The 24,664-nt window shown below is 38.2% G+C and overlaps 1 protein-coding gene across 1 annotated transcript in view; it reads right to left on the reverse strand.

Moving 5' to 3' along the window:
- DCAF1 (DDB1 and CUL4 associated factor 1) overlaps positions 1–24,138 on the reverse strand; it is a 51,018-nt gene extending 26,880 nt beyond the window's left edge. The window contains exons 1-5 of the mRNA XM_019631303.1: positions 23,887–24,138; positions 14,262–14,379; positions 8,998–9,074; positions 6,770–6,843; positions 4,591–4,704 (exon numbers count right to left, since the gene is read on the reverse strand). Of these exons, the coding sequence (XP_019486848.1) occupies positions 4,591–4,704; positions 6,770–6,843; positions 8,998–9,074; positions 14,262–14,371 (375 nt within the window). The 5' untranslated portion in view covers positions 14,372–14,379; positions 23,887–24,138. The remainder of the gene's footprint in view (positions 1–4,590; positions 4,705–6,769; positions 6,844–8,997; positions 9,075–14,261; positions 14,380–23,886) is intronic.
- Positions 24,139–24,664: the final 526 nt, after the last annotated feature.

A 24,664-nucleotide genomic window follows, 5' to 3' on the forward strand; every position in this document is an offset into this window, starting at 1 on the left:
TCACCCAAGAGCAGAATACACATTCTTCTCAAGTACACATGGAACATTTTTCCAGGATAGACCATATGTTAGGTAACAAAACAAGTGTTAATAAATTTAAAAGACTAGACTCTTATGAAGAATCTTCTCCAACTATAACAGAATGAAATGGGAAATCAACAACCCAAAGATAACTAGAAAATGTATATGTGAAAATTAAATAACACATTCAAACAACCAATGGGTCAAAAAGAAATCACAAGGGAAATTAGAAAATATCTTGAGATGAATGAAAACAAAAATACAACATATTAACATTTATGTTATACAGCAAAAGTAGTGCTAACCAGGAAAGTTGTAGCTGCAAACACATACAATTAAAAAAAAAGATTTCAAATCAATAACCTAACTGTACACTTTCAGAAACTAGAAAAAGAGTAAACAAAACCCAAAGCTAGCAGAGGTACAGAAATAATGAAGAGCAGAGTGGAGATAAACAAAATAGTGAATAGAAAAATAAAAGTAATGAAACCAGAAGTTGTTTCTTTCAAAAGACCCACAAAATTGACAAACCTTTAGCTAGACTGACCAAAAAAAAAAAAGAGAGAAAACTCTCATTACTAGAATAAAAAATAACCTATGGGACATTACTACCAATTTTACAGAAATAAAAATAAGAATACTATGAACTGTACACCAAACTGAATAACATATAGCATTACCCTGATACCAAAGCCAGACAAAGACACTACAAGAAAACTATAGATCACTATCCCTTATGAATACTAATGCAAATATCCTTAATAAAATACTAATAAACTGAATTCAGCAGCACAGTAAGAGGATTATACAACCAAGTGGATTTATCCAGGAATGCAAGTATAGTTCAATATACAAAAATCAATCAACATAATAAAATACATTAATAGAATTAGTGTGAAATTAATAATTGTGACTAGAAAACCACAAGATGATCTCAATTGATGAAAAAAAAAAAAAGAATTTTACAAAAATCAACACCCTTTTATTAAAAAATCAAACTAGGAATAGAAGGAAACTTTCTCAACATATTAAAAGCCAGTTATGAAAAACTTACAGCTAACATCATACTAAACTGTGAAAGACTGACAGGTTTTCCTCTAACATCAAGAACAAAAAAAAGATGTCTGTCTTCTCCACCTCTATTCAGCATTGCACTGGAAGCTGTAGCCAGAACAACTAGGCAAGAAAAAAGAAATTAAAGGCATCTAGTTTGGAAAGGAAGCAGTAAAATTATCAGTATTTGTAGACGACATGACCTTACACATAGATTATACAAAGATTCTAAACAACAACAACAACAAAAACTAAGCTAATGAATGCATTCAGCAAAGTTGCAGGATACAAAATCAACAAAATCAGTTGCATTTCTATACACTTGTAATGAAAAATCCGAAGAAACACATCCAATCATTTAAAAGGCACTTTCTATTATCTTTCAGATAGCTGTTCTATTTAATACTGTTTACTGTAATTGTTGGCTCATGATGTAGGATTATTTCCTGGTGTATTTTGTAATTTTTGTTCTCACTTTTTGTGGAAATTGTTTTTTCTGTAAGAATGCCTTGTGGCCTGGCTTCTGAGAGCCCCACTTGCCCTACACCCTAACCCTGCCCCACCCCCAGCCCAGAGTAGGTTTACATTTGCTTTTGCCAGACACTCAAGGACTCAAGGTCCATGACAATTTTTGATGTTGTTAATTTCTTGACTTGTGGTTCCTAATCACATAGTAGAAATTTCAAGCATACCCCCAGATAAGGCCCATGCACAGTTTCTCAGAGGAGACTTATCCACCCCTGCCCCTTGGAGACAGAGACTGACAAACCTCTCCCCATGGCAGGAAGCAGATATTTTCCTTTTTCACTGTTTCAATGAAGGTCCTTTGGGAGTCCCAGTCTTATGCAGTAGTCAGGGTGCTGGTTCCAACTCCTCACCCAAGATTTTGTCTCCTGTCCTCAATTACCATTTTGGTTTTACAGTTCTTTCTTCATTTCTGGCACCTAGGGATTTCTCTTTCTAAATGTTTATATAGTTTACCCAGAATTTGTATGTGTGTGCAACAGGAGAGTTTACAAGTTATTCTTGTCAGTCATCTTGATAGATCTGGGTCCCCTCCTTCTTTCTTGAAACCATTTATTTTCTCTCTGCTCTGAAAGACCATATATACTCATGGTTTTCCTCTTATCTCATGGGATGTTATGAGGATTCAGTGACATGATGCAAACAAAATAAAATGCTTAGCACAGGGCTGGCACTTAATAATCAATAGTCATCAACCTAACGGACCCCATGGACACTTTCTTCAAAAAACATTTATTAACATTTCAGGGAAATCTTAATGTTCCAGAGTATGAAATCTAGGAACTAATGACTTAAAGATTACACTACCTGAGATTTCATTCTGATTTTATTCCTCCCACCTCCAATAATTTAAGACTACATCAAAACGAAAAATGTTAAAGCAGTCCTCTTCAAGAATAAATCCCCAAAGGGCCTAATCCAGCGGTTCTCAACCTTCCTAATGCCACAACCCCTTAATACAGTTCCTCAGGTTGTGGTGACTCCCAACCATAAAATTATTTTCATTGCTCCTCTATAACTGTAATTTTGCCAGCGTTATGAATCGTAAATATCTTTTTGTTTTCCGATGGTCTTAGGCGACCCCTGTGAAAGCATCGTTCGATCCCCAAAGGGGTCGCGACCCACAGGTTGAGAACCGCTGGCCTAATCAGACTAAATTAAGAACATATACTGATAAACTAAAGTATGAAAAATCTAGTACTCAAACAATATTTAAGTATTCAGTTCTATAACACACTTCATGTAATGAAGAAACTACACAGCCACGTAATTTTAAATAAAAATAAATTTTAAAGCTGTTTCACTATCTCTGAAGGTACAAGTCAGCAACTTTTAAACAGTGGCTAGAATTAACAGAATCAGTTTAGTCACTTGCAACCAGCACTGTAAAAATGAAATGAAATAGAAAATACCAGAATGCATTGTACAAAGGGTCAACCAATGTTCAAGAAACTTCTTTTTCATACATATAATGTATGGACTGGGTTATAATATATAAAATGTGAAACATGTTACTGTGGGGTTCACGAAGTTTGAAAAACACTACTCTAAAGCAAGCAATGAATCTTAACCATAGCTTTGTGAAACGTCCCTAGCCAATCTGTCCAGAAATGTTTTCTAACTCCTTAATTTATAAGCTTTAATTAATATAACTAAATGTTTTTTGAAAAAGTAAAATATTCAGGCCAAAAAATTCACAGAATACTTCTGAAGAGTCAAGATCATCACGTAATCCAATGTTAAGCTCTTACAATATCAAAGAGGTTTGTAATCTGTGCTCTGAGACACTGGATTCAAGGCAATGTTATTTCCAATTTTATACACAACTATCCTTGAATAATTCACTTCTCCCAACTTAGTAGAAATTAATGATTAAGAAACAACTTCTTGCAGCAAGCTTTATTATTCAAAATACCCCTTCTTGTTTCTGATATCCGAAGGGTATTCACTTCATTCAAAATATACAACATCAAAACTAAAAGAACCAGAGATGCTTTTCCTACAATGACAACCAAGAAACTTACGAAGCTCAGTAAAATCATCTGTAATCTTCTACAAATCTTGCATATACAAATACACTGCTATAAATGCTTCATTTGTCATTCTAGTTTTCAAAATAATTCACACGAAAATATTTTGACCAGGTTTTAGATTTTTTTAGTCTCACGTAGTAGTAGCTAATTGGAGATTTTTAAATCTGGTCTGTATACAATACTTCAAATTATAGCATTAATTACAACGTTATTCTCTATAATACTTTATGTGGCATAATTCTGTAATAAAATTTTCTTAAAGGTTAAATGAAAATCTATTTCCAGATCTTTCATTTGGTTTAGATTTCCGAATTATTTCAGAAGATTAAAGAAAGAAAACTAGATGGCACAGCCAATTCACACCACAAATTCTTAATGCTAACAAAATAACTATAGTACTTCTAAAAATAGAGCAACTAATTTCTGACAGCTGAAGTATACATACACAGTCACTATGAAATTATCATTTTCTGGTCTTGATAGCACTTATCCTTATTTGAAATTATCAGTTTGTGCCTGCCCTCTCAACACATTTTTTAATGTAAGCTCCCATTTTGCTGACAAAATACTGCCAGCACCTAGCATAAAACAGAGCACAAAAAGGGTTTCAAATGTTAACTAAATGAATATTAAATACCACCAAAAATAGGATGGGCTTCATCAGAGTAGAAGGTCCTTCATCACTGGGGAAGACCACTCATCAAGAATAAGAGTTTGGATAAGACCATAAACTCATTATTAAAACATACAGCTCTTGATATTCTAAAAAATACTATAGCACGCAAGCAGCATGTACTCATTAAAACAGTTACTTTTAAATTTTTCTTACTGTCTTGATTTCTTCAATTTCTTTTACATTACTATTATAAGAAAAAAACTACAACAATTATTTTAACAAAGACAAATCAAACAGATCATTCAATTAAAAAATAAAATGACTTTTCTTTTTAGTAAGTACCTTTTCTTGAAAAACAACAGCAGTTTCCAGCCCTGGCATGATGTCCAGTAGAAGTCTGCAAGCTGCAGTGTTTAAAGGGGGCTCTCGGCTTGTCATTACATAAGCATTCACCAGCTATAAAGAAAAGAAGGAACACTTTTTGTCTGAAATTCAATCCAGTCAAATTAATAAAGTCTAATAAATGCTTAATATATTTTCATAGCTTGCATAAGAGTTATTAAAGAAGACTGTGCCTAACAATTACTAATTAAACTTTTAATTATTATAGTTATGATCCCGCTGAGCCATGATGATATCATATATTTCTTCTGCAGCTTTATAGTCATCAAATCCCCCAAAACAACTCATCAACCATAGAAATTAAAGCTCAAAAGGTATCTCAAAGAAATCACCCCCCCTTCGCTCACATAAATTCCTTTCAGAAAGATAAAGCAAAGAAAGATAAGCTCCCCCCCTCAGACTCTCGACAATGGTTATGAAAAAAACTGAATTTTGTGTATTTATATATTATATGAGATTCAATGTAAATAAATGTATTAATGCAACTTTCCTTTGGGCACTCGTCAAATATTAACTGAATCTCTACTACAAAGTGGCACTGTGTTCTGTGCTGGGTATACAACACTGAATAAGACACAGTCCCACCATCAAAGGGTTCATCACCCAACAGAAATGCAATTGGGAAAACAAATATCTTGGGTACAGAATGCTACAGAAGCCTACAGGAGGCCACACACCCCTGCAGAGGAACTGGAGAAGGCTTTAGAGAGGAAAGGATCCTAATTCAGAACGTAAAGGGCAAATAGGAGTAGCTAGGAGGAGTGCAAAAGAGAGGAGGGCCAAAGGGCAAGAACTGAAAACTGAAAGAACAAAAGGCCAGAGACGGACTGGGTATACATATAAAACGAAAAAATTTAAGATTTATCTTTAGGGCAATAGAAAACCACAAGTGGATTTTAAGCAAGAGGCTGCTGTGACAACTTTTTGCATTTTAGAAAGAATTCTGGGATATAAAGTGAGGAATGGGTTGGAGGAGGACTAGACAAGAAGAGAAACCAGTGAAGAGGCTACTGAAGTAACCAAGTGAGAAATGGTAGTGGCTAAACTAAGGTCTAGCAATAAGGGCAGAAAGAAGTGGAGGGATTTGTGAAGTTTAAGGGGGAGGGAACAATAAGACCTATAAGTTCCTTGAATGAGAGTTTCGAGGAATAAAGGATAACTTCTAGCTAACTAGAAAAGGACACCATTACTGAGCTAGAAAACAAGAGAAACAGTTTGTGGAGCAAACAACCAGAGACATGGAATTCAGAAATCAGCTGAAGTGACGTGAAGCTGAGAAGATACACTGGTGAAAAAGAAACAAATGGGGGAGTTAATACAATATAGATAATAATAGCTAATATTTACTGAGCCTTCATGTACCAGGTTCTGTGCTAAGCACTTTTCATGCTTAATTTCATTCAAGAATTACAAAAACACTTTAAGGTAAGAACTATCATCCCTATTTTATAGATTAGGAAAATAAAGCTTGGAGAAGCTTAAGTCAACTAAAGATCACACTGAATAATGGAGCTACATTTAAACTCAAAACATGGACACACACACACCCCCCAAGCCCATATTTTCAAGCTTCATGTCATTCTGCCTCCAAAAATAGCCACAATATATTGAGAAATTATTACGTTTAAGAGCTGCAAGTGAGATATGTGTGTGTGTGTGTGTGCGTGTGTGTGTATTTATTTCCCCCCTCTCGTTTAGTCCTCAAAAGAGTTAGATAAGGCACCTTTCCCTCAACATGCACTATGCGCACACCACAGAGTCAGTGCAGAATCATGCCACACACATCACTCTTATTTTTCTACTGAGGAACCCAAGGGAACTCCTATAGTCCCAAACTCAAAATCATCTTGCCCAAGGATGAGCACAGACATTTTGGGAGTCCTCACCAATATTCAACTGAAGAAAGTACAGACCTTGAGAAAACACCTTGGACTTTAGTAAAAAGGAAGCCCATGATAACTCTTATTTCATTGAACTAATACCAAATTTAAAAAAACAAAAATCTACCCACTCAATTCCCAACTTTGTCAAGGCCCCAGAAGAAAACAAACTATTTACAAAAAAATAGTAAGGTACAGCATCTGCTGATAATCTGGAGAAAATAAAGAAGCAAACCTACTGCATTCATGAAATCATCATTCTTGAAGAGTATTCTCAGCAAGTGGCCCAGCATACACTCTGGATCAGCTCGACCTACCAAAATAGGGAAGAACAAAGGAATGAGTAAGTCATCCCAGTCAGGCAACTCCAACCTCTGCAAAGGCACTCAGGTTGTGTTAAGTACTGTTAAAATGCCAGCAAAAATAAACAGAAACAAAGAAAATATTACTTTGATGAATTAAGATTTCTTAAGATTCTTTAAAATTAAAAATGACAATGTAAAAAATTGAGACACTGCTCTCTAAACTTCCCATCTCCCAGCTTACTGCCTACAAAGTAATGCTAAATCAAACAAATGAGCACTAGACCCAGGCCAGTCTTGTTAAATCTATACAAGGTCTACAAAAAAATCATCAAGGAGCCTAAGAGAAAGAAAACCCCTGGCTTCCCAGCCACAGGAAGGTACAAAGCACAACTCCTTTTGACGGGTAGCCTGAAAAAGAGAGGCTCCAAGTCCAATCTCCCTTTCAACTACAATGCCAACAGCAACAGAAATGTGTCCTCAAACGTGTAATGAGACCCTGTGACACTCCCGGTCGGGGATCCCACTGAGCAATCAACCAACTCTAAAGATACAGTAGCTTTGGCCATCTTAATTTCCGAGCTACTGGGGAGAGAAAGGAGACCAGGGACCTAGGATCTATTCAACCCACAGCCTAAAGGTAAAAAAAAAAATAAAAAAATTAGTTAATTGTTGGGAGAATTATTGGTTTGTCTTTAAAACAGATACCATCTATTTTATTTAATTTTCCTTTCAAAACATTAGAGTAGCAAACTTAGTCAAAGAATATAATTTAGGATGAAGATGTAAGCTGCTGATAAGAAGTTTTTACCAAGCTGTAATTAGTTTCCCAAAGTAATTCACAAAATGTTAGAGAATAGTATCATAAAAATAAACGAACACCTCAGATTACCAACAGAAATTTCTGTTTATAAATGATGAAACTGAGACCCTTATTTTTATTAATAGAAATTACACCTAATCAAATATTGCTTAACATAAGAGGTATGGAGGAAAAATTGTCGTTAAATTTCTACTGGAAAAAGGCGTATCTTTCTGTCTCTCCCTCTACCTCGTTACCATTTCATCCTTTCTAAGGCAGTATCACTAAGCATGATCATCTCTTTTAACTCTTTTCATAATGCCATGCATTACTGAAATTCTTGTTTCACATTCACTTTTGTACTTCTTTATGCTTTGACTGCCTTACTGAAGATGTGGGTTAAACAGGAGAATAGTCCTCTGAATTCGGTCACAAGTGAGGATGTCTAGGACAAGAATAGCAGGTAACATCACATAAACTGGACACTCAACCTGAAATGCCTAACTTACTTACATTTGAGAACAAATGTCTAAGAAATAGAAATAAACCCTGAAACATTCAGCTAGATATACAATGTTCTTATTTTTATAACTCCCACTCATTCTCACTATCTCCCCACATCCAAAATCTCAAACTCTTTTCTCCACAAAGGACTGCTTCTGGCTTTAGAGAAAGTTTACATGCAGTTGTGGGGCCATACACGACTTAGGCTTTGCCCACTAGTAATCTACCTTGGAACACAAAATGGCAAAGTCTCAAGTCCCATATAGTTCTGTATTATAACAAATTCCATGCTAAAGCAGGCTGGGTTGTCATGGCTCTAATTAAAATAGCCCAAAATAAAACTAAATTTACATAAGACGGCATACTTGAGCTGTCAAAACACTAAAGCAGACATCAAGAAGTCTGTTTATTATTTAAGGTTCCAAGTATCAACATCATAACTAAAAGCAAGGCACTGAATGCATTCTCAACTACATTTCCCCATCAGTAAAAGAACAGTTGTCATTTTTTAAAAAATGAAAGCTGAAGATAACACCTATGGTTTAAAAGTCAGAAAGACAGAACATTTTTCTCTTTTTAAGTCTTTGTAATCATACCAAGAGTCAATAAGTTATACCCACATAATTTAGTTCCTTTAAGTTAGTTATGTTCTACTGGATCTGTAAATATTACAAATATTTCAATTTTTCCAGGAATTTATTTTTTCTCACTGACCCCCCACCACCTTGAGCAATATTTTAACAAATAATAGGTCTTAAGACTTAGCATGAAAGATGCTATTTCAAGTGAAAAACATTTCTATTAAGTTTCTTTTGTAAGAAAATTAGAGCAAGGCTTCTTAAAAGAACACAAGTCTCACCAGGATGTCGGTCATCAAATGGGTCTGGATCCCCTTTACGATATTCTTCAGTTTCTTTTTCAATCAATTCAGACATCCTAGCACAAAAGAAAGGCAGGGTCAACTCTAGACAAGCATATAAAAACATGTACCACCAACTAAAATAGTAAACTCAATAGTCAAGGTGTAAAATAAAAGCACCAAGTTAGAAAAAGGGTGTATTCCTGAGGAACAGAGAGATCTAAACAACCATCTCATAAAACAATTTCCACTCCCAAGAGCGCAATGAAATACCAACATGGGCCAGTGAAGCAGCGTCCTCCACAACTAGGCTGAAGAACAAAAGGACAGCAACTTGTCTGCTCCCCTCCCCCAATTCCCCAATAAAATCTTAAAAAAAACCCCACAATTTCCACCCCCAAACTTATTCTTCTCTCCTCACAAGCACTACCATTCCTTCAGAAGCCGAACCCAGGAGTCATCATTAAAACCTTTTCTCCTCATCCCCTACAATAATTCCTGTTAGCTCTACCTACTAAATATCTCCTGACTTCAATCATTTCTCTAAATCTTGACCATTCCTATCCTTATCCAAACCGCCATGAAAGTCAACTGCCCGGACAACTTGCAACAGCCTTTTCGCTGGTCTCTTTGCTTCTTGATTCCATGTTTGACCTGACAATTCATTCTCCAACTTCCAATGACTTACCACAATAACCTGAATTAAACCCAAGCATTACTATGGCTTACAATAATCTGGATTCCGCCTGCATCTTTGACCACTTCTACTCCTCCACCCCTCTTTCATTAAGCTTCAGTCACAGAGCCTTCTCTGCTCTTCAAAGAGTCCAAGTTCATAACTGCTTCAGGGCCCTTCCATATGCTGTTACCTCAGCCTGTAACACGCTTCCTCCCCCACCTAAGCTCTCACCCCTGCCCCCGAGCACACGACAAATTAGCAAAAATTCTTACCCACTGTATATTTTTCCCCATCAAGCCTTAAAAATATTTCTACTTTTTCTACCTTTCCCTCTAAACTCTGAAAATGCTCTTTACCACAAAGGGCAATCACACAAAATATATTTTAAATTACATAGTGTAAGATCTACTAGTACCTTCAGTTGAAACTAAGCAATATAGCACAGCAGAAACTAAAAACATGGATTCTGGTGTCAGATGGCCAGGGTTCAAATCTTCCACTGTGTGTGACTTTGGTCAAGTTACTTAACCTCTTTGTGCCTCATCTGCAAAATGATGGCAACAGGCCCTACTTCACCAAGTTTCCTTGAGGTTTAAGTTAATATATGTGCTCTGCCTTGGAACAAAGCCTGACTTTGATATGTGAGAGCTATTTAGGTGGTGTTACTATGAACACTGAGAATCAAAAACAAACAGAAAAACAATTTAGGGTAGATACAGACTGGGATGGGGCAGGAGGGAGCCTTATGAGGTGGTACTCAGGCTCTGTAACTTGATCTGGGTGATGATCTTACAAGTTAAAAAAAAAAAGCTATCAAGCAGAGTACTGTACAGTATATAAATTATATCTCAGTAATATTTTTTTAAAAAGCCAACAGAGAACCTAGGTTAAGCTCACATAGCTTGGCCCAATGCCAGTCCCTTTTCACAGAATCAAGTCAAAGGCTTGACTATAATAAACAAAATAACATAATAATAAATAAAATATATTGAAGTTCTAAACAGTCATACATTTTTATTAGGAAAATTGTCAAAAGATCATAAAAATAATGGTTAATAAAAGAGTAGGTAGGCCTGAAAATTCATTTGCCTCTCATGGAATATCCCAAAACACCAAACCTGCAGCCAGTTGAGGGCAGGCGGGGAGGCGCTATGAAGGCACTTCAGGAAGTATCCAGTGAACTAACAGACTCACAATTTGGAGGATGGTAGGAGTTGTCCCTATCTAAACGAAACTATACTTTTAATTAATCCTGTTGTCTCTTAAACTCCCTAACTTTGAAAATCTTTTTAAGATCTTGCTGCATATAACTTTAGTGTCCATTCCTACCTTATATTCACCCTCCACTCTGGTGGGGCCCATTTTCTCAATGCCACAAAAACATGCCTAAGTTCATTCTCTCAATTCTTTCTCCGGTCATATTTTTCACTTTTCCTAGAAAATCTTGTTTCTCTGCTTTTCATCAAGCTATATTCTACCATCATTCAAGTCCCTGTTCCAAGGAAACTTTGCCTCTTATACTGGAAAGCCCACTGGAACTGGAGTTAAAATCCAGGATTTTATCCTTAGCTATGCAGTCTTTTCCAAGTAGCTCTGATGATGGCTTTCTTTTAACAATGTAACTAACTCAGAGTGATACTTTTAGTGACAAATGAGGAAGCTGCCATTCAGAGACATGTTTCACATAGTTCTGACACACAAAAGGTCCTCAAATATTTGTTGAGTGAATAAAAGAAACTGACTCATTCAAGTTCTTTCCATTCTCATAACCTGTACAATATTTATGAACCATACTGAGGGTTTTACAATTTAATTATACAGTATTTTGTACTAGTCTACATTGTTTCTTATCCACTAGTTGCCTCCCAGGTTAGCTCCTTTGAAGACAGGGCCCTGTGTTTAGGCTTTGCATTGCTGAATATCTTAGCAGTGACAAAGATGATGGTCAAATGTGACAATAAATGTGAAATAGCCTTGAAAATAAAACATTTGAGTATTTTTAGTATATGTGCTCAATAAATTTTTTTTTTTTTTTTACAGATTTTATTGGGGAGTTGGGAGAGGGGAACAGTGCTGGGGAATTGGGGGAAGGGGAACAGACAAGTTGCTGTTGTTTTGTTCTTTAGTCTAGTTGTGGAGGATGTTGCTTCACTGGCCCATGTTGGTATTATCATTGCGCTCTTCCTGGGTGAGGCAGATCAGTCGCCGGTCTCTGGACGGCCGCTCACTGCCGGCTGCTGGCCGCTCACGCTGGCTACTGGCTACACACGGTAGCTTATGGCAACCCACTGCAGCAGGGGCTGCAGCCTACGCCGTCGCCGGCGACCCACAGCAGCCCAGCTCCAGGTCAAGCTGTTGTTCAGCATCTTAGCTGTAGAGGGCAGTGTCACTGACCCTCATATGTGGGATCCGAACTGGGGCCCTCTGGCATCCCAAGCCAGTTCTTAACCAACGCGCCACTCGGCCGGCCCTCAATAAATATTTTTGAGCAATTAAGTGAACCCACCGCTAACGTTATCATCCCCATTTATGACTCTCTCCTCCTTTCAGTTAGTACATCGATAATCCACATTTTAACTGCACAATACTTTTTCTTTTTTCTTTTGTTTTTTTAAAGAAATTTTATTGGAAACAGTGTGTTTTTCCAGGACCCAAGAGTTCCCAGTAAAGAAGCTGTCTTCAATCTAGTTGTGGAGGGCGCAGCTCCTCGGCCCACGTGGGAATCAAACCAGCAACCCTGGTGTTATGAGCCTGTGCTCTAACTACCTGAGCTAACCAGCCATCCCAATTGCACAATACTTAAGATTCTTTAATTCACTGCAGCTGCATTTCAAGTATCTTGTGATTATTTCTTAGTCTCCAATGTCTCTACAAATTAAAACCCACTTTCCACCAGTTAGCAACAATTCTGTCCTTAAAAATACTGTACTTTCACATGTTCCCCATGTTATCAAGACAAAAGCACTTATCCCTATTAAACTTTCATAAGATCACAGTTCTCTTTATCCTTAAAGAACAGATCACTGCATAAACAAAAACCTTTTTTCATTATGATTTCAAAGATTAGATGTTAAAGACTCCCATGTTCCAGTGACCTTCTACCTAGAAAAAACATAGGCATCCTCCCTCCCCAGGCTTTATTTTTTACTTTCTCTACTCCTTAACACATTCATTCAATAAAATTATGTCCCACACAATAACTATGTACTGGGCAGTAGACAAGTCATTGTCTGACGAGATAACCAATAGAAAGGTGTAGCACCTGCCTTCAAAAAGCTTACATTTTAGTGAGGAGACACATGTAAAAAGACAACTATAGTACAATGTGGTAGTTAACATGGGAGGAAATTATTGCATATATATGACATATCATATACATATCATATGCATATATATCAGATATATATGTGTGACAAGTATTAAAAAAAATTTTTTTTAAGGTGTGCCCAAATCTACTTAGGGACATCAAAGTCAGAGGTTAATTTACAGACATGATTCTTGAACTGTTTCTTGAAAGGACTAGAGCTTACCAAGAAGACATACCAAGAAAAAGCATTTCAGGCCAAAGACACAGCAACTGTAAAGGCACACAGACATGAGGATATATGGTAACATTCCTTACTGAAGGAGATCAACACTATGAGGCAGAAAAAGGAGGTGGGGGCCAAATCATAACTGGCCTCATAGGCCAATCTCCCTTTTATCCTGTAGGAAAAAAGAGAGCCAGGGAAGAATCGTGGGCAGAGGTTTTGGAGCTACCCATAATTCCAAAGGAGAACAAATATTTCCAAAAGCAAAAAATGACAGTCAGATTTGTTTATGAGAAGGGTGACTCTTTCAGCAAAGGGAGGCTGTATCAGGAGAAGTAAACTGGAGACAGAGGGATAATGCACACTACTGCCTAATGGGCTAGTCAAGAAACAATCCAGACCTAATGAAGGAAGCAGTAGTGGGGATGGGGAAGAGGAAGAAGCAGAATACTCAGGGCTCAGTGACTAAATGTGCTGGTAGAGGAATTCACTAGGGAGGATGGTTTCCAGTTTTTCCGTTTAAAACCATTTACACTGTGGCAGGGACTAACAAAAGCACAGCTGTGAATAAGGAGGAAGGGAGGATGAATACAATAAGCTCTGTTTTGGACATGGTATATTTCAGATGTCTCTGGAATATCCAGGTAAAGATGTGTACAGCAAACAGCTGAGAAATGCATCTGAAATTTTAAAAGAGAGACGTCTGAAGTAGAAATAGAGATTTGAAAGTTGGCATAGAATACTGTTTCAAACCATGGACAGGAATAAAAATTAGGTAGAATATTTAGGGTGAAGAGAGAAGAGAACCACAAACAAAACCCTGGAATGAAACCACAGGCAGAGAAAAAAACCTACAGAGGAGAATGAGGACAAAAGGCCTGAAAGGAAAGGTAAGAAATTTAAAGAGCTTCAACTAGTAAGGAAATAAAGGCTAGTTCTAAAAGGGGAAAAAAAAATGGATTTAGAATTCACAATAAAGGCGAAATGTTCCTATACTGTTCTCCAAGTTTTCCTTCTTTTAAAAATAATTGTTTAAAAAACTTCATTGTTCATACCTGGTAAGGATAGGTACCATGTCCTGCCCACTGCCGTGTTCCTTTTCCCACTGCTCCAGCAGGGTGGTGAGCTCAGCTTTGGAGTCCACATGTACCGCTACTGTAGTCATGGCTTGGCCTAAGAAAGCAAAAAAGAAACAAAACTAAGTAACACTAAATGAAGACAGGCAAGAAAACCTGACATACTTCCTACAAAAAGAAAAGTGAGGAGGGAAAAAAAGAAGGGTGAGGAAGCATAGGAAATAATTAAAAGCATGGAAAATTTAACCCTTGGCCCTTTAGATAATTTTTTTGTGGTACAGTGGGAAACCTGAGACTGGAAGCCTGGATACTCAAGTCATGATGAACCAGTCCTGTCACTTCTCTCAACCTCAGCTTACTCAATGTCAAATGAGATAAGGAACCGACTGAAATCGATTCTTCAACTTTCTAGGATCAGGAACCCCTTTGAGAATCAGACAAAAGCTATGTACGGTCCCTTTCACCACCTCGAAAATGCACATACCTGTACACCATACATAGAGTAAGATATCGAAGGACACAGAGCTTAGACAGGCTTTAGAGGAGCCGCATGAAAAACAGACACAGGGAGGTTTATAAGGGGCTCCAAACAGGATAAATGAGACCCAAGTATTTAAATAGTTTATAGATTAACTTCTTTGCCAAAGTAGTTTTAGGATCAAAATGTCAGATCCTGCCATGCAAAATGTGTATTTTCACTGAAATAGCAACTGTTCTATAAAAAGTTTCACACCAGAAAAGGATTACTAACTCATCTAGAATTATTGTTCATACTTCTGAAGATTATCTACCATAAGACCAAAAGGAATATGTAAAAGATGGCATCAACTTTCTAAAATGTAAACATCTGTGCTTTAATAAAGTAAGAGGCAATTCTGACAGTAGTGATTCATGTCACCTGCACTACCCATAACTCCAAAGAGGAACAAATATTTCTAAAAACAAAAAAATTAAAAGGCTTCTTTTCTGCAGAAAAGAATCCACATTTTCAGACTTTCGAATCAAAGTTACAAAAAGGAAATGATGCAGGTATGACTGACAAATATGGACTTCTGACCTTCAGAAAACCCAAGCTGTATTTTTTACTGTGACCACTAACTATACATGCGTATTTTAAAATAAATTTCTTACTTTGAATAATTTTAAATTTACAGAAAAGTTGCGAAGAGAATAGTATTCCCATACACCACTCACTCAGTTCAGTTTCCCCTAATGTTACCATCCTATTATATAGTGGTACAGTGTCAAAATTAAGACACCCAACATTGTTACATGATTATTAACTAATCTCCAGATTTAATTCAAATTTCACCAGTTTTTTATTCATGTCCTTTTTCTGTTCCAAGATTTCATCCAGGACACTACACTGCATTTATTGTAGTTGTCATGTTTCCGTAGTGTCCTGTGGTCTATGAGTTTTTGAGTCTTTCCTTGTTTTTCATGACCTCGGCAATCTTGAGAAGTAGACAGGGGGGTAAGGTGGAGCAATAATTTAACCACACATTTACAGAAGAATTAACATCAATCCTCAAATTCTTCCCAAAAAATAGACCAGGAGCGACACTCCATAATTTATTCCAGGAAGCCAGCATTACCCCCATACCAAAGCCAGATAAAACATCACAAGAAAACTAAAGACCAATATACTTCATGAATATAGATGCAAAATTCCTCAACAAAGTACTAGCAAGCTGAATACAGCAGCATATAAAGGATTATATATCATGACCAAGTGGGATTTATTCCAGAAATGCAAGGGGGGGCGGGGTTTCAATGCACAAAAATCAATTAATGTAATAACGCCCACATTAACAGAATGAATGAGAAAAAAATGACCATCTAATTGATACAGAAAAAGCATCTGACAAAATCCAACATCCTTTTGTGATGAAAACACTAAAACTGGGAACAGAAAATAACTTCCTCAACATGGTAAAGGGCATTTAAAAAAGAAAAAAGAAAAATCCCACAACTAACATACTCAATGGTGAAAGACTGAAAGCTTTCCCCCTAAAATGAGAAACAAGACAAGGTTGCCCACTTTCACCACTTATATTAAACAATGTACTGAAGTTCTAACCAGAGCAATTAGTCAAGAAAAAGAAATAAAGGCATCCAAGTTGGAAAGGAAGCAGTAAAATTATCTTCATTCAGAGATGACACAATCCTACATACAGAAAATCCTAAAGAACCCACCAAAAAAAAACTGAGTTAATACATTAGCAAAGCTATAGAGTACAAGATCAACACACGACAATCAGTTGTATTGCTATAAGCATACACACAAGCAATGAACAACCAAAATATGAAATTAAAAAAACAATTTCAGGTCAGCCGAGTGGCGCGTTGGTTAGGAGTTGGCTTGGGACGCCAGCTCTGAGCAGCAGAGCCCCGGTTCAGATCCCACATGAGGGCCAGTGATGCTGCATCCTCTGCCAGCTGGGGTGGTGGGCAGCAGCTTGACCTGAAGCTGGGCTGCCATGAGTCGCTGGTGAAGGCGTAGGCTGCAGTGGGCTGCCATGAGCTACCGTGAGTGGCGGCAGCCACTGTGAGCGGCCGGCAGCCAGCATGAGTTGCCAAGAGCCGCCATGAGCAGCTGTTCAGTGGCCGGCGACCGATCTGCCTCAACTGGGAAGAGCACAATGATAATATCAACATGGGCCAGTGAAGCGCCATCCTCCACAACTAGACTGAAGAACGAAAGGGACAGCAACTTGTCTGTTCCCCTTCCCCGATTCCCCAAAGCTGTTCCCCTCCCCCAATTCTTCCAATTCCCCAATAAAATCTTTTTTTAAAAAAATTCATTTATAATCACACCAAAAAGAATAAGTTATTAAGGAAAATTTTAACCCAAAAAGGCACAAGACTTATACACTGAAAACTACAAAACATTGCTGGAACTAGAGAAGGCCTACAGAAATGGAAAGACATTCTGTGTTCAAGGATTAGAAGACTTAATATTGTTAACATGGCAATACTCTACAAAGCGGTCAAAAGTCAGTGCCATCCCTATTAAAATCCTAATAACCTATTTTGCAAAAATGGGAATGTCGATCCTAAAATTCATATGCAATTGCAAGGGACCCTGAATAATCAAAATAATCTTAAAGAAGTTGGAGAATTCACACTTCCGATTTCAAAACTTGCTACAAAGTTACAGTAATCAAAACAGTGTGGTACTAGAAAGACACATATACCAGTGCAACAGAATTGAGAGTCCAGAAATAAAATCTCACATTTATGGTCAACTGATTTTCACCATGTGTGCCAAGACCATTCACAGGGAAAGAATTTGTTGAAAGACCATTAGACCATTAATAGAAAGACTAATGGTCCCTCAATAAATTGTGCTGAGACAACTGGGTATCCACATGCAAAGGAATGAAGTTGGATCCTTGCCTCACACCAAATACAAATTTATTCAAAATGGACCCAAGACCTAAATGTAAGAATTTAAACTACAAAACTCTTTAGAGGTAAACATAAGGGAAAATCTTAATGACCTTGAAATTGACAAACGATTTTTATTTATGACACCAAAAGCATAAGCAAACAAGAACAAACTGGACTTCAAAATCTTAAGTTTTGTGCATTAAAGGACACTCAAGAAAGTGAAAAGACAACCCAAAGAATGGGAGAATATTTGCAAATCATATATTTGATAAGTATCTAGTATCCATAATACATAGATAATTCCTACAACAAAAAAACCGACTCGAAAACTGGCAAAGGACTTGAATAGACATATCTCCAAAGATATACAAATGGCCAACAAGCACATGAAAGATGCTCAACCTCATTAGTAAAATGAAAATCAAAACCACCAGATACCACTCACACCTACAAGGATAACTACATCCAAAAAAATCAGGAAAGGGCCGGCCGAGTGGTGCGATGGTTAAGAACTGGCTTGGGATGCCAGAGGGCCCCGGTTCGGATCCCACATATGAGGGTCAGTGACACTGCCCTCTACAGCTACGATGCTGAACAACAGCTCAACCTGGAGCTGGGCTGCCATGAGTCACCGGCGACGGCATAGGCTGCAGCCCCTCTGGCAGTGGGTTGCCATGGGCTACTGTATATAGTCAGCAGCCAGCATGAGTGGCCAGCAGCATCAGTGAGCGGCCGTCCAGAAGCCAGCGACTGATCTGCCTCACCCAGAAAGAGCACAATAATGGTGCCAACTTGGGCCAGTAAAGCAACGTCCTCCACAACTAGACTGAAGAACAAAAGGACAGCAACTTGTCTGTTCCTCTTCCTCCAATTCCCCAGCGCTGTTCCCATCCCCCCAATTCCCCAATAAAATAAATAAATAAATAAATAAATAAAAATCAGGAAATAAGCATTGGCAAGGAGGTAGAGAAATTAGAATGTATGCTGCACATGGAAAAGTAAAATGGTACACAAGTATGGGAAACAGTTTGGTGGCTCTTCAAAAAGGTTTTTAAAAAACATTAAACATAGAATTACCATATGACCCAGCAATTCCACTCCAATGTATATGCCCAAAAGAACTAAAAGCAGATATTTAAACAAATGCTTTTACACAAATGTTCAAAGCACCATATTCACAATAGCTAAAAGGTGAAACTGTCCATCAATGAGTGAATGGATAAACAAAATGTGGCTATATTCATACAATTCAATATTATTCAGCTATAGAAAGGAATGAAGTACTAATACATTACAGCTGTGGATGAATGAACCTTAAAAATGTGGTAAGTCAAAGAAGCCGGACACAAAAGGTCACATATTGTATGATTCTATTTATATGAAACACCTAGAATAGATAAATCCATATACAGAAAGCTACCTAGTGGTTGCCAAGGGCTTGTGGGAGAAAGAAATAGGAAAAGACTCCTTAACGCATATGGGGTTTCCTTTTGGGGTGATGAAAATGAAACTAAAAAGTGATGGTTGCGCAACATTGTTCATCTACTAAAAACCACTGAACTGTACAATTTAAAAGAGTTAATAATTTATGGTATTTGAATTTTTCAATTTTTTAATTAAAAAAGTTAAAGTTCCAGGAGGGACTGCCTTTAGGAAAACTTAAGCTATCAGCCTAGTGAAGTACATAAAACAACATTTAAAGAAAATACTACTTCTAATAAAGGTTATTTCAAAGGCATTAAAATACTAAAATTTTAAAGTTGAATTTAGATATACACTTGTTATCATTTTCAAAACTTCTGATTAATTATGCCTGAGGATAGTTATAATTTTGGGAATAATCACTTGCCCAGGAAAAATATAAACTTATAATTGACTAAAATAATAACATCAATGAGAATTTCACTATCATTGAAAGACTATTAATATAAAAGGTGCAGTCATCTTGTTATGCACAAGACAGTGAAGATGCATTACTCAACTCACCACGTTTTATTTTGTTTTAATTTTTATTTCTTTATTTATTTTTTAAGCTGAGCCATCCTGACACCTGTTGGCAGCTCAGCAGCAGCTCAGCTCAAAAAAATAATTTTAAAAAGGCAAAATGTTCTTTAAGTGGTGTGGAGAATTTATGACCTGTCCAATAGTGACACAATAGTTGCCAATTAGTGATTATTAGTATGGGACAGACACTTGGCTAAGTAATTCACCTAAGTTTTTCCAAATTTTCACAACCACCCTTCCCTTCTCTACAGATGAGGAAATGGGCTCAGAGAGGCCATGGTAGAAAAGAATTTCAAGCATCCATATCCCAACTCTACGGACATATCTGTGAGATTCTGATCAAGTTATTTGCCTTTTCCAAATCTCAATTTCCTTATCTATAAAATGGAAATGATTGTTGTGAGGGTTAAAGGATAATACTGCCCATACAATGGAATAATATAAAGCCCTACAAAACATATATAGAATGTTCTTATCTTTGAAGGGTGGCTGCCAAAGTATTTAGGAGTAATGTGGCTGCAACTTATTTTTACATGGCTCCAAAAAATATACACCACACCTATAGAGACAGAAAATATGGCAAAATACTAACAAATGTTGACTCTGGATGGATAAACAAGTGTTTCTGTTCTCCTATTCTTTCAACTTTTTAATATGTTTGAAACTTCATAGTAAAAAGTTGTAAAAAATTAAGAAGCATTTCCTTTCCTAGTTTGACCAACTTTCAAATATATTGTCAAGGAGTGAGTGAGTGAGTGAGTGAGTGAGTGAGTGAGTGTGTGTGAGTGTGTGTGTGTGTGTGTGTGTGTGTGTGTGTGTGTGTGTGTTTTCCTCGAATAAGATATCCCTGGAAGAATACACAAGAAATTGAGAATATCTATTACTTTTGTGGCAGGTACCGTATTTTACCATGCATAATGTGCACTTTTTTTTTTGCCCAAATTTGTGAGAGAAAAATAAGGATGCACATTATACATAGGTAGTACTAATTCCGTATCTATATGTTTTTAATTTTTATTTATGCTTATGAGTTAAAAATGTAACTCTAGCAATCAATAACGATATCCATATGCAAAATAATACCCTGAAATATGATAATCGGTTTTGTCCAACTTACAATGAACTTGCAACAACGAAGACTTCATGGCATTCTATGATGCGCAAATATCAAATATCGTAAACTTGTTACTGGTACATAAAATTTCTTGTACCTTGTATCTGTTCTTGTGTTTTGCAATTATTTGTTACATAAAATTTCTTGTACCATAACATGTTAAAAAATAAATACTAAATTGCAGCACTATTCACAATAGCCAAGACTTGGAAACAACTGAAATGCACATCGGTAGATGACTGGATTAAGAAACTGTGGTACATTTATACAATGGAGTATTACTCTGCTATAAAGAAGAATGAGATCGTACCATTTTGGACGATATGGATGGACCTAGAGCAGCGGTTCTCAACCTGTGGGTCGCGACCCCTTTGGGAGTTGAAAGACCCTTTCACAGTGGTCGCCGGGTACTCGTATGTGGGTGTATCTGCATGTGGGCCTGGAGACAGATAGAAGAGCGGTGTCTTGGTTCCTAAGACCATCGAAAATATGTGTTTTCCGATGGTCTTAGGCGATCCCTGTGAAAGGTTGAGAACTGCTGACCTAGAGACTATTATGTTAAGTGAAATAAGTCAGTCGGAGAAAGACAAATACCATATGATTTCACTTATATGTGGAATCTAAAAAACTGAACGAGTAAAGTAAACAGAAGTGGTCTTCGAGATATAGAGGAACAACTGATGGCCGATAGTTGGGAGGGGGTGGGGATGAGGGAGAAGGGGAAGGGATTAGACAGCATAAATACTTAACTACAATATTGCCACAGGGATATGAAAGACAGTTCGAGGAATGTAATTAATAATGTTGTAAATATTTTGTAGGGTGTCAGGTGGTCACATGTCTTGCTAGGGAGACTGAATCATGGATGGGGTAGAGGCTTGAACACTACACTGTAAACCTGAAGCTGATGTTGTATAATATTGTATGTCAACTATAAAAATATATATATATATATACATATATATATATATATATATAGTCATGGGACGTGGAGTATAGTGTGGGAGTGGAGTCAAGGGAATTGTAATAGATATGTATGATATTGGGGGGGAAGTGGGGCGGCGGATTGGGGGAGGGGGGTTGTCACCTCGAGGGGTAAAAAGTATAACTATTGCACTGTGTTGTACAGCTGAAACTAATTCTAAAAAATGTGTATTTCACAATAAAAAATAATTTAAAATAAAAAGATAAAAAAATAAAAATAAATGCTAAAATTCCTTTATAATACAAAAGACAAGTACCTAAATGTAAACAAAAATTTAAATTAAAAAATTAGAAGTAAAATTTTTTTCCCCTGAAAGTTTGGGCCAAAAATGTGGGTGCGCATTATACACGGGAGCACGATACACGGCAAAATATGGTAACTGACTTTCTAAGGGATAAAGGTACGAGAAAGATTTTTCATCATCTGTTATTACCCTAGCTCTATCATTTTTCAACTATTTTGTAACCTTTTGTAACTTTTTAATTAAACCATAATATCTGTCCTCTTTTAACACACAATACTGAATGGCCTATTCAGCAGAAATCGTCCCAAAGCCTAAAATGAAGTTCAGGTTAAAGTAAGTTTCCATAAGTTTACAATCCTGAAATAAATGTTTGAAAGCATTTTTCTTCATTTAAAAACAACACCAAGAAAAAACTGTACAAAAATCCAAGTTTGGAGCTTCAAGTAAAATGTGCCCAATAATTAGTATAAAATGAGATCATGTACAACAATTTTCTATTACAATGACCACCTGCTTTACCAAAAAATAAAAATAAGAAAATTGGTAATAAGCCAACTTCAATCACTTCAAGCTAACATGTGGTTCAGTCTACCAGATTCCTCAATTAAATGAAACAACTGTATAACAAGTAAAACAGTAAAACATTGGGCTCAGCAACTACTAATGAGATTTTGAGCATAAAATGATTTCCTTTATATTCCCCAAATTCTGTATCTATTATCTCCTTAACCCCAAAAAATATTTATCACCACTTGGAAATGGATAATGAATAACTGCTTTATACAAAACCCAACTCTTGAAAGCATCAAGCAGAAAAACACAAATCGATTCCTAAAGAGTTTAAACATAAACTTACATAAATCTTAAAAGTAAACTCCAGTAAACTGGAAGAAGAAAATTACAGGACGACACTGCCAATGAAAAAACCTCTCACTCCACATTAACAAAGCGTTTAGAACAGGAAGATGCTACTAATATAAATAACGAAAACATGCAGACTAATTAAAAGGCTTCATTGAAAACACAGGATGGAAAAACTGAGGCCAGGGATGAGTTATTTTGGGACTCAAAAAGAACTGCTACAGATGCTCCAAAACTACTACAAACGCGAAACTCGAGCGCTAACACTGCCATAAGAGGAAACCATCTAGGAAGAGAAGGGGAAGTTGAGCAAACGCCTCTGACATCCCAGTTTGAAACGACTATAACCCACGGAAATAGGCTCCCGGGAAGCTTGGCGGGTCCTTCGAGGTCTGGCTCCACGCCGCAGGACCCGCACACACCTCCGTCCACCCCGCCCCTCCACCATGGGGGTGGGAGGAGTGCCCGGAAAGCTCCGCCCTTCGCCTGATCCGAGAGCCAGGCGGGTGCAGGGGGTGGTAGCACGAGGCCGAGGGAGGGGAAAGCCCGCCCAGGTGACTGGAGCTGGAGGCGGAGACAGCCTGGGAAGGGGGCCGCCGTACAGCAGGGAAGATGGAGCCCCCCAGCCCGTACGGAACCGAGATGGGGAGGACTGGGAGGGAAAAGGTGCCAAGGAGGATAAGAGGGGCCCCTCCTACAGGTAGGGGCGGGCACACCCCAGGCCCCCACTCCGGGCGGAAGAGTTACTCTCGGGGAGCTTCTTTTGCGGACTGAAGGAAGAACGTGGAGGCCCCGCCCCCGAGCCAAGAATCCGGAGGAGGAAAAGTCCTGTCAGGCCTCCGGGCCAGCCTCCCCGGCGGCCCGGCCCGCCCCCTCCCCGCCGGCGGCCCAGGCAGGTGCCGCCCCTCCCCCAGCCCGGCGCCCACTCTCCCGCCTGCCGGGCCACGCGCCCTGTCTCCTCGCGCCTCTCCCAGAGACCAGTCTTCCTCCCTTCCCCACTCACCTTCCCGGGCGGCTCCGCCGCTCCCCGCTGACCCGGCCAGCGGCCACAGTTCACACACACCGCCTCAGGTCCCGCACTCACTCTCCCTCACTCACACACAGCGCGACCACGGCTCCAGAGCGGCCCACATATTTTGCGTCACTCGCGTGTTACGTGCCCCGCGCGCGCGTCCCCCAATTTGGCGCGAGGTTCGCTAGCAGGAGGCGGGAGGAGAACGCCAGCGCGAGCGGAGGAATATCGTCGAGCCCCGGAGCCGCCTGGGAAATGAAGTTCGGCTTCTAGGGGCGGGGACCACCCGTCTTAATTGAAGCAGGAGCCAATCGTCCCCGCGCATTGACTTCTGGGATTTGTAGGTTTTTCAGATTAACGCAAACTGACGTTTTTTCATTGGCTGCTTCCGAAAGCGGAAGCGAAAAGGGAGGAACCAGAGTTCTTCGAAACCAGGGTTATAAACGCTGGATACCTTCTTAGTACCTGATTATGCCCCTTGTGACGGGGGAGAGCCTTCGCTTCATTCTCCCATTTGCGCGTTTATTACTAGAACATATCAGGATCTACGAAAATATTTCCCACAAGCATATCAGAAATCACAGCACTCGTTTAACAGAAGTCCCGGGTTTTTCTTCGTCTTTGTGTTCAAGACCTAGCCTGTAGGATCAATAAATATTTATCCTAGGTATTATACGTGAGGCAGCGAAAAGGAAAAAAAATCAAAAGGCCGTAAGTTAAGGCAGGGCTGAACTCAGAGATCATCTAATTTAATTCCTTTATTTTGGGA

This window comes from Hipposideros armiger, unplaced genomic scaffold (genome assembly GCF_001890085.2).
Source record: "Hipposideros armiger isolate ML-2016 unplaced genomic scaffold, ASM189008v1 scaffold_990, whole genome shotgun sequence".
Taxonomy (NCBI): Eukaryota; Metazoa; Chordata; class Mammalia; order Chiroptera; family Hipposideridae; genus Hipposideros; species Hipposideros armiger.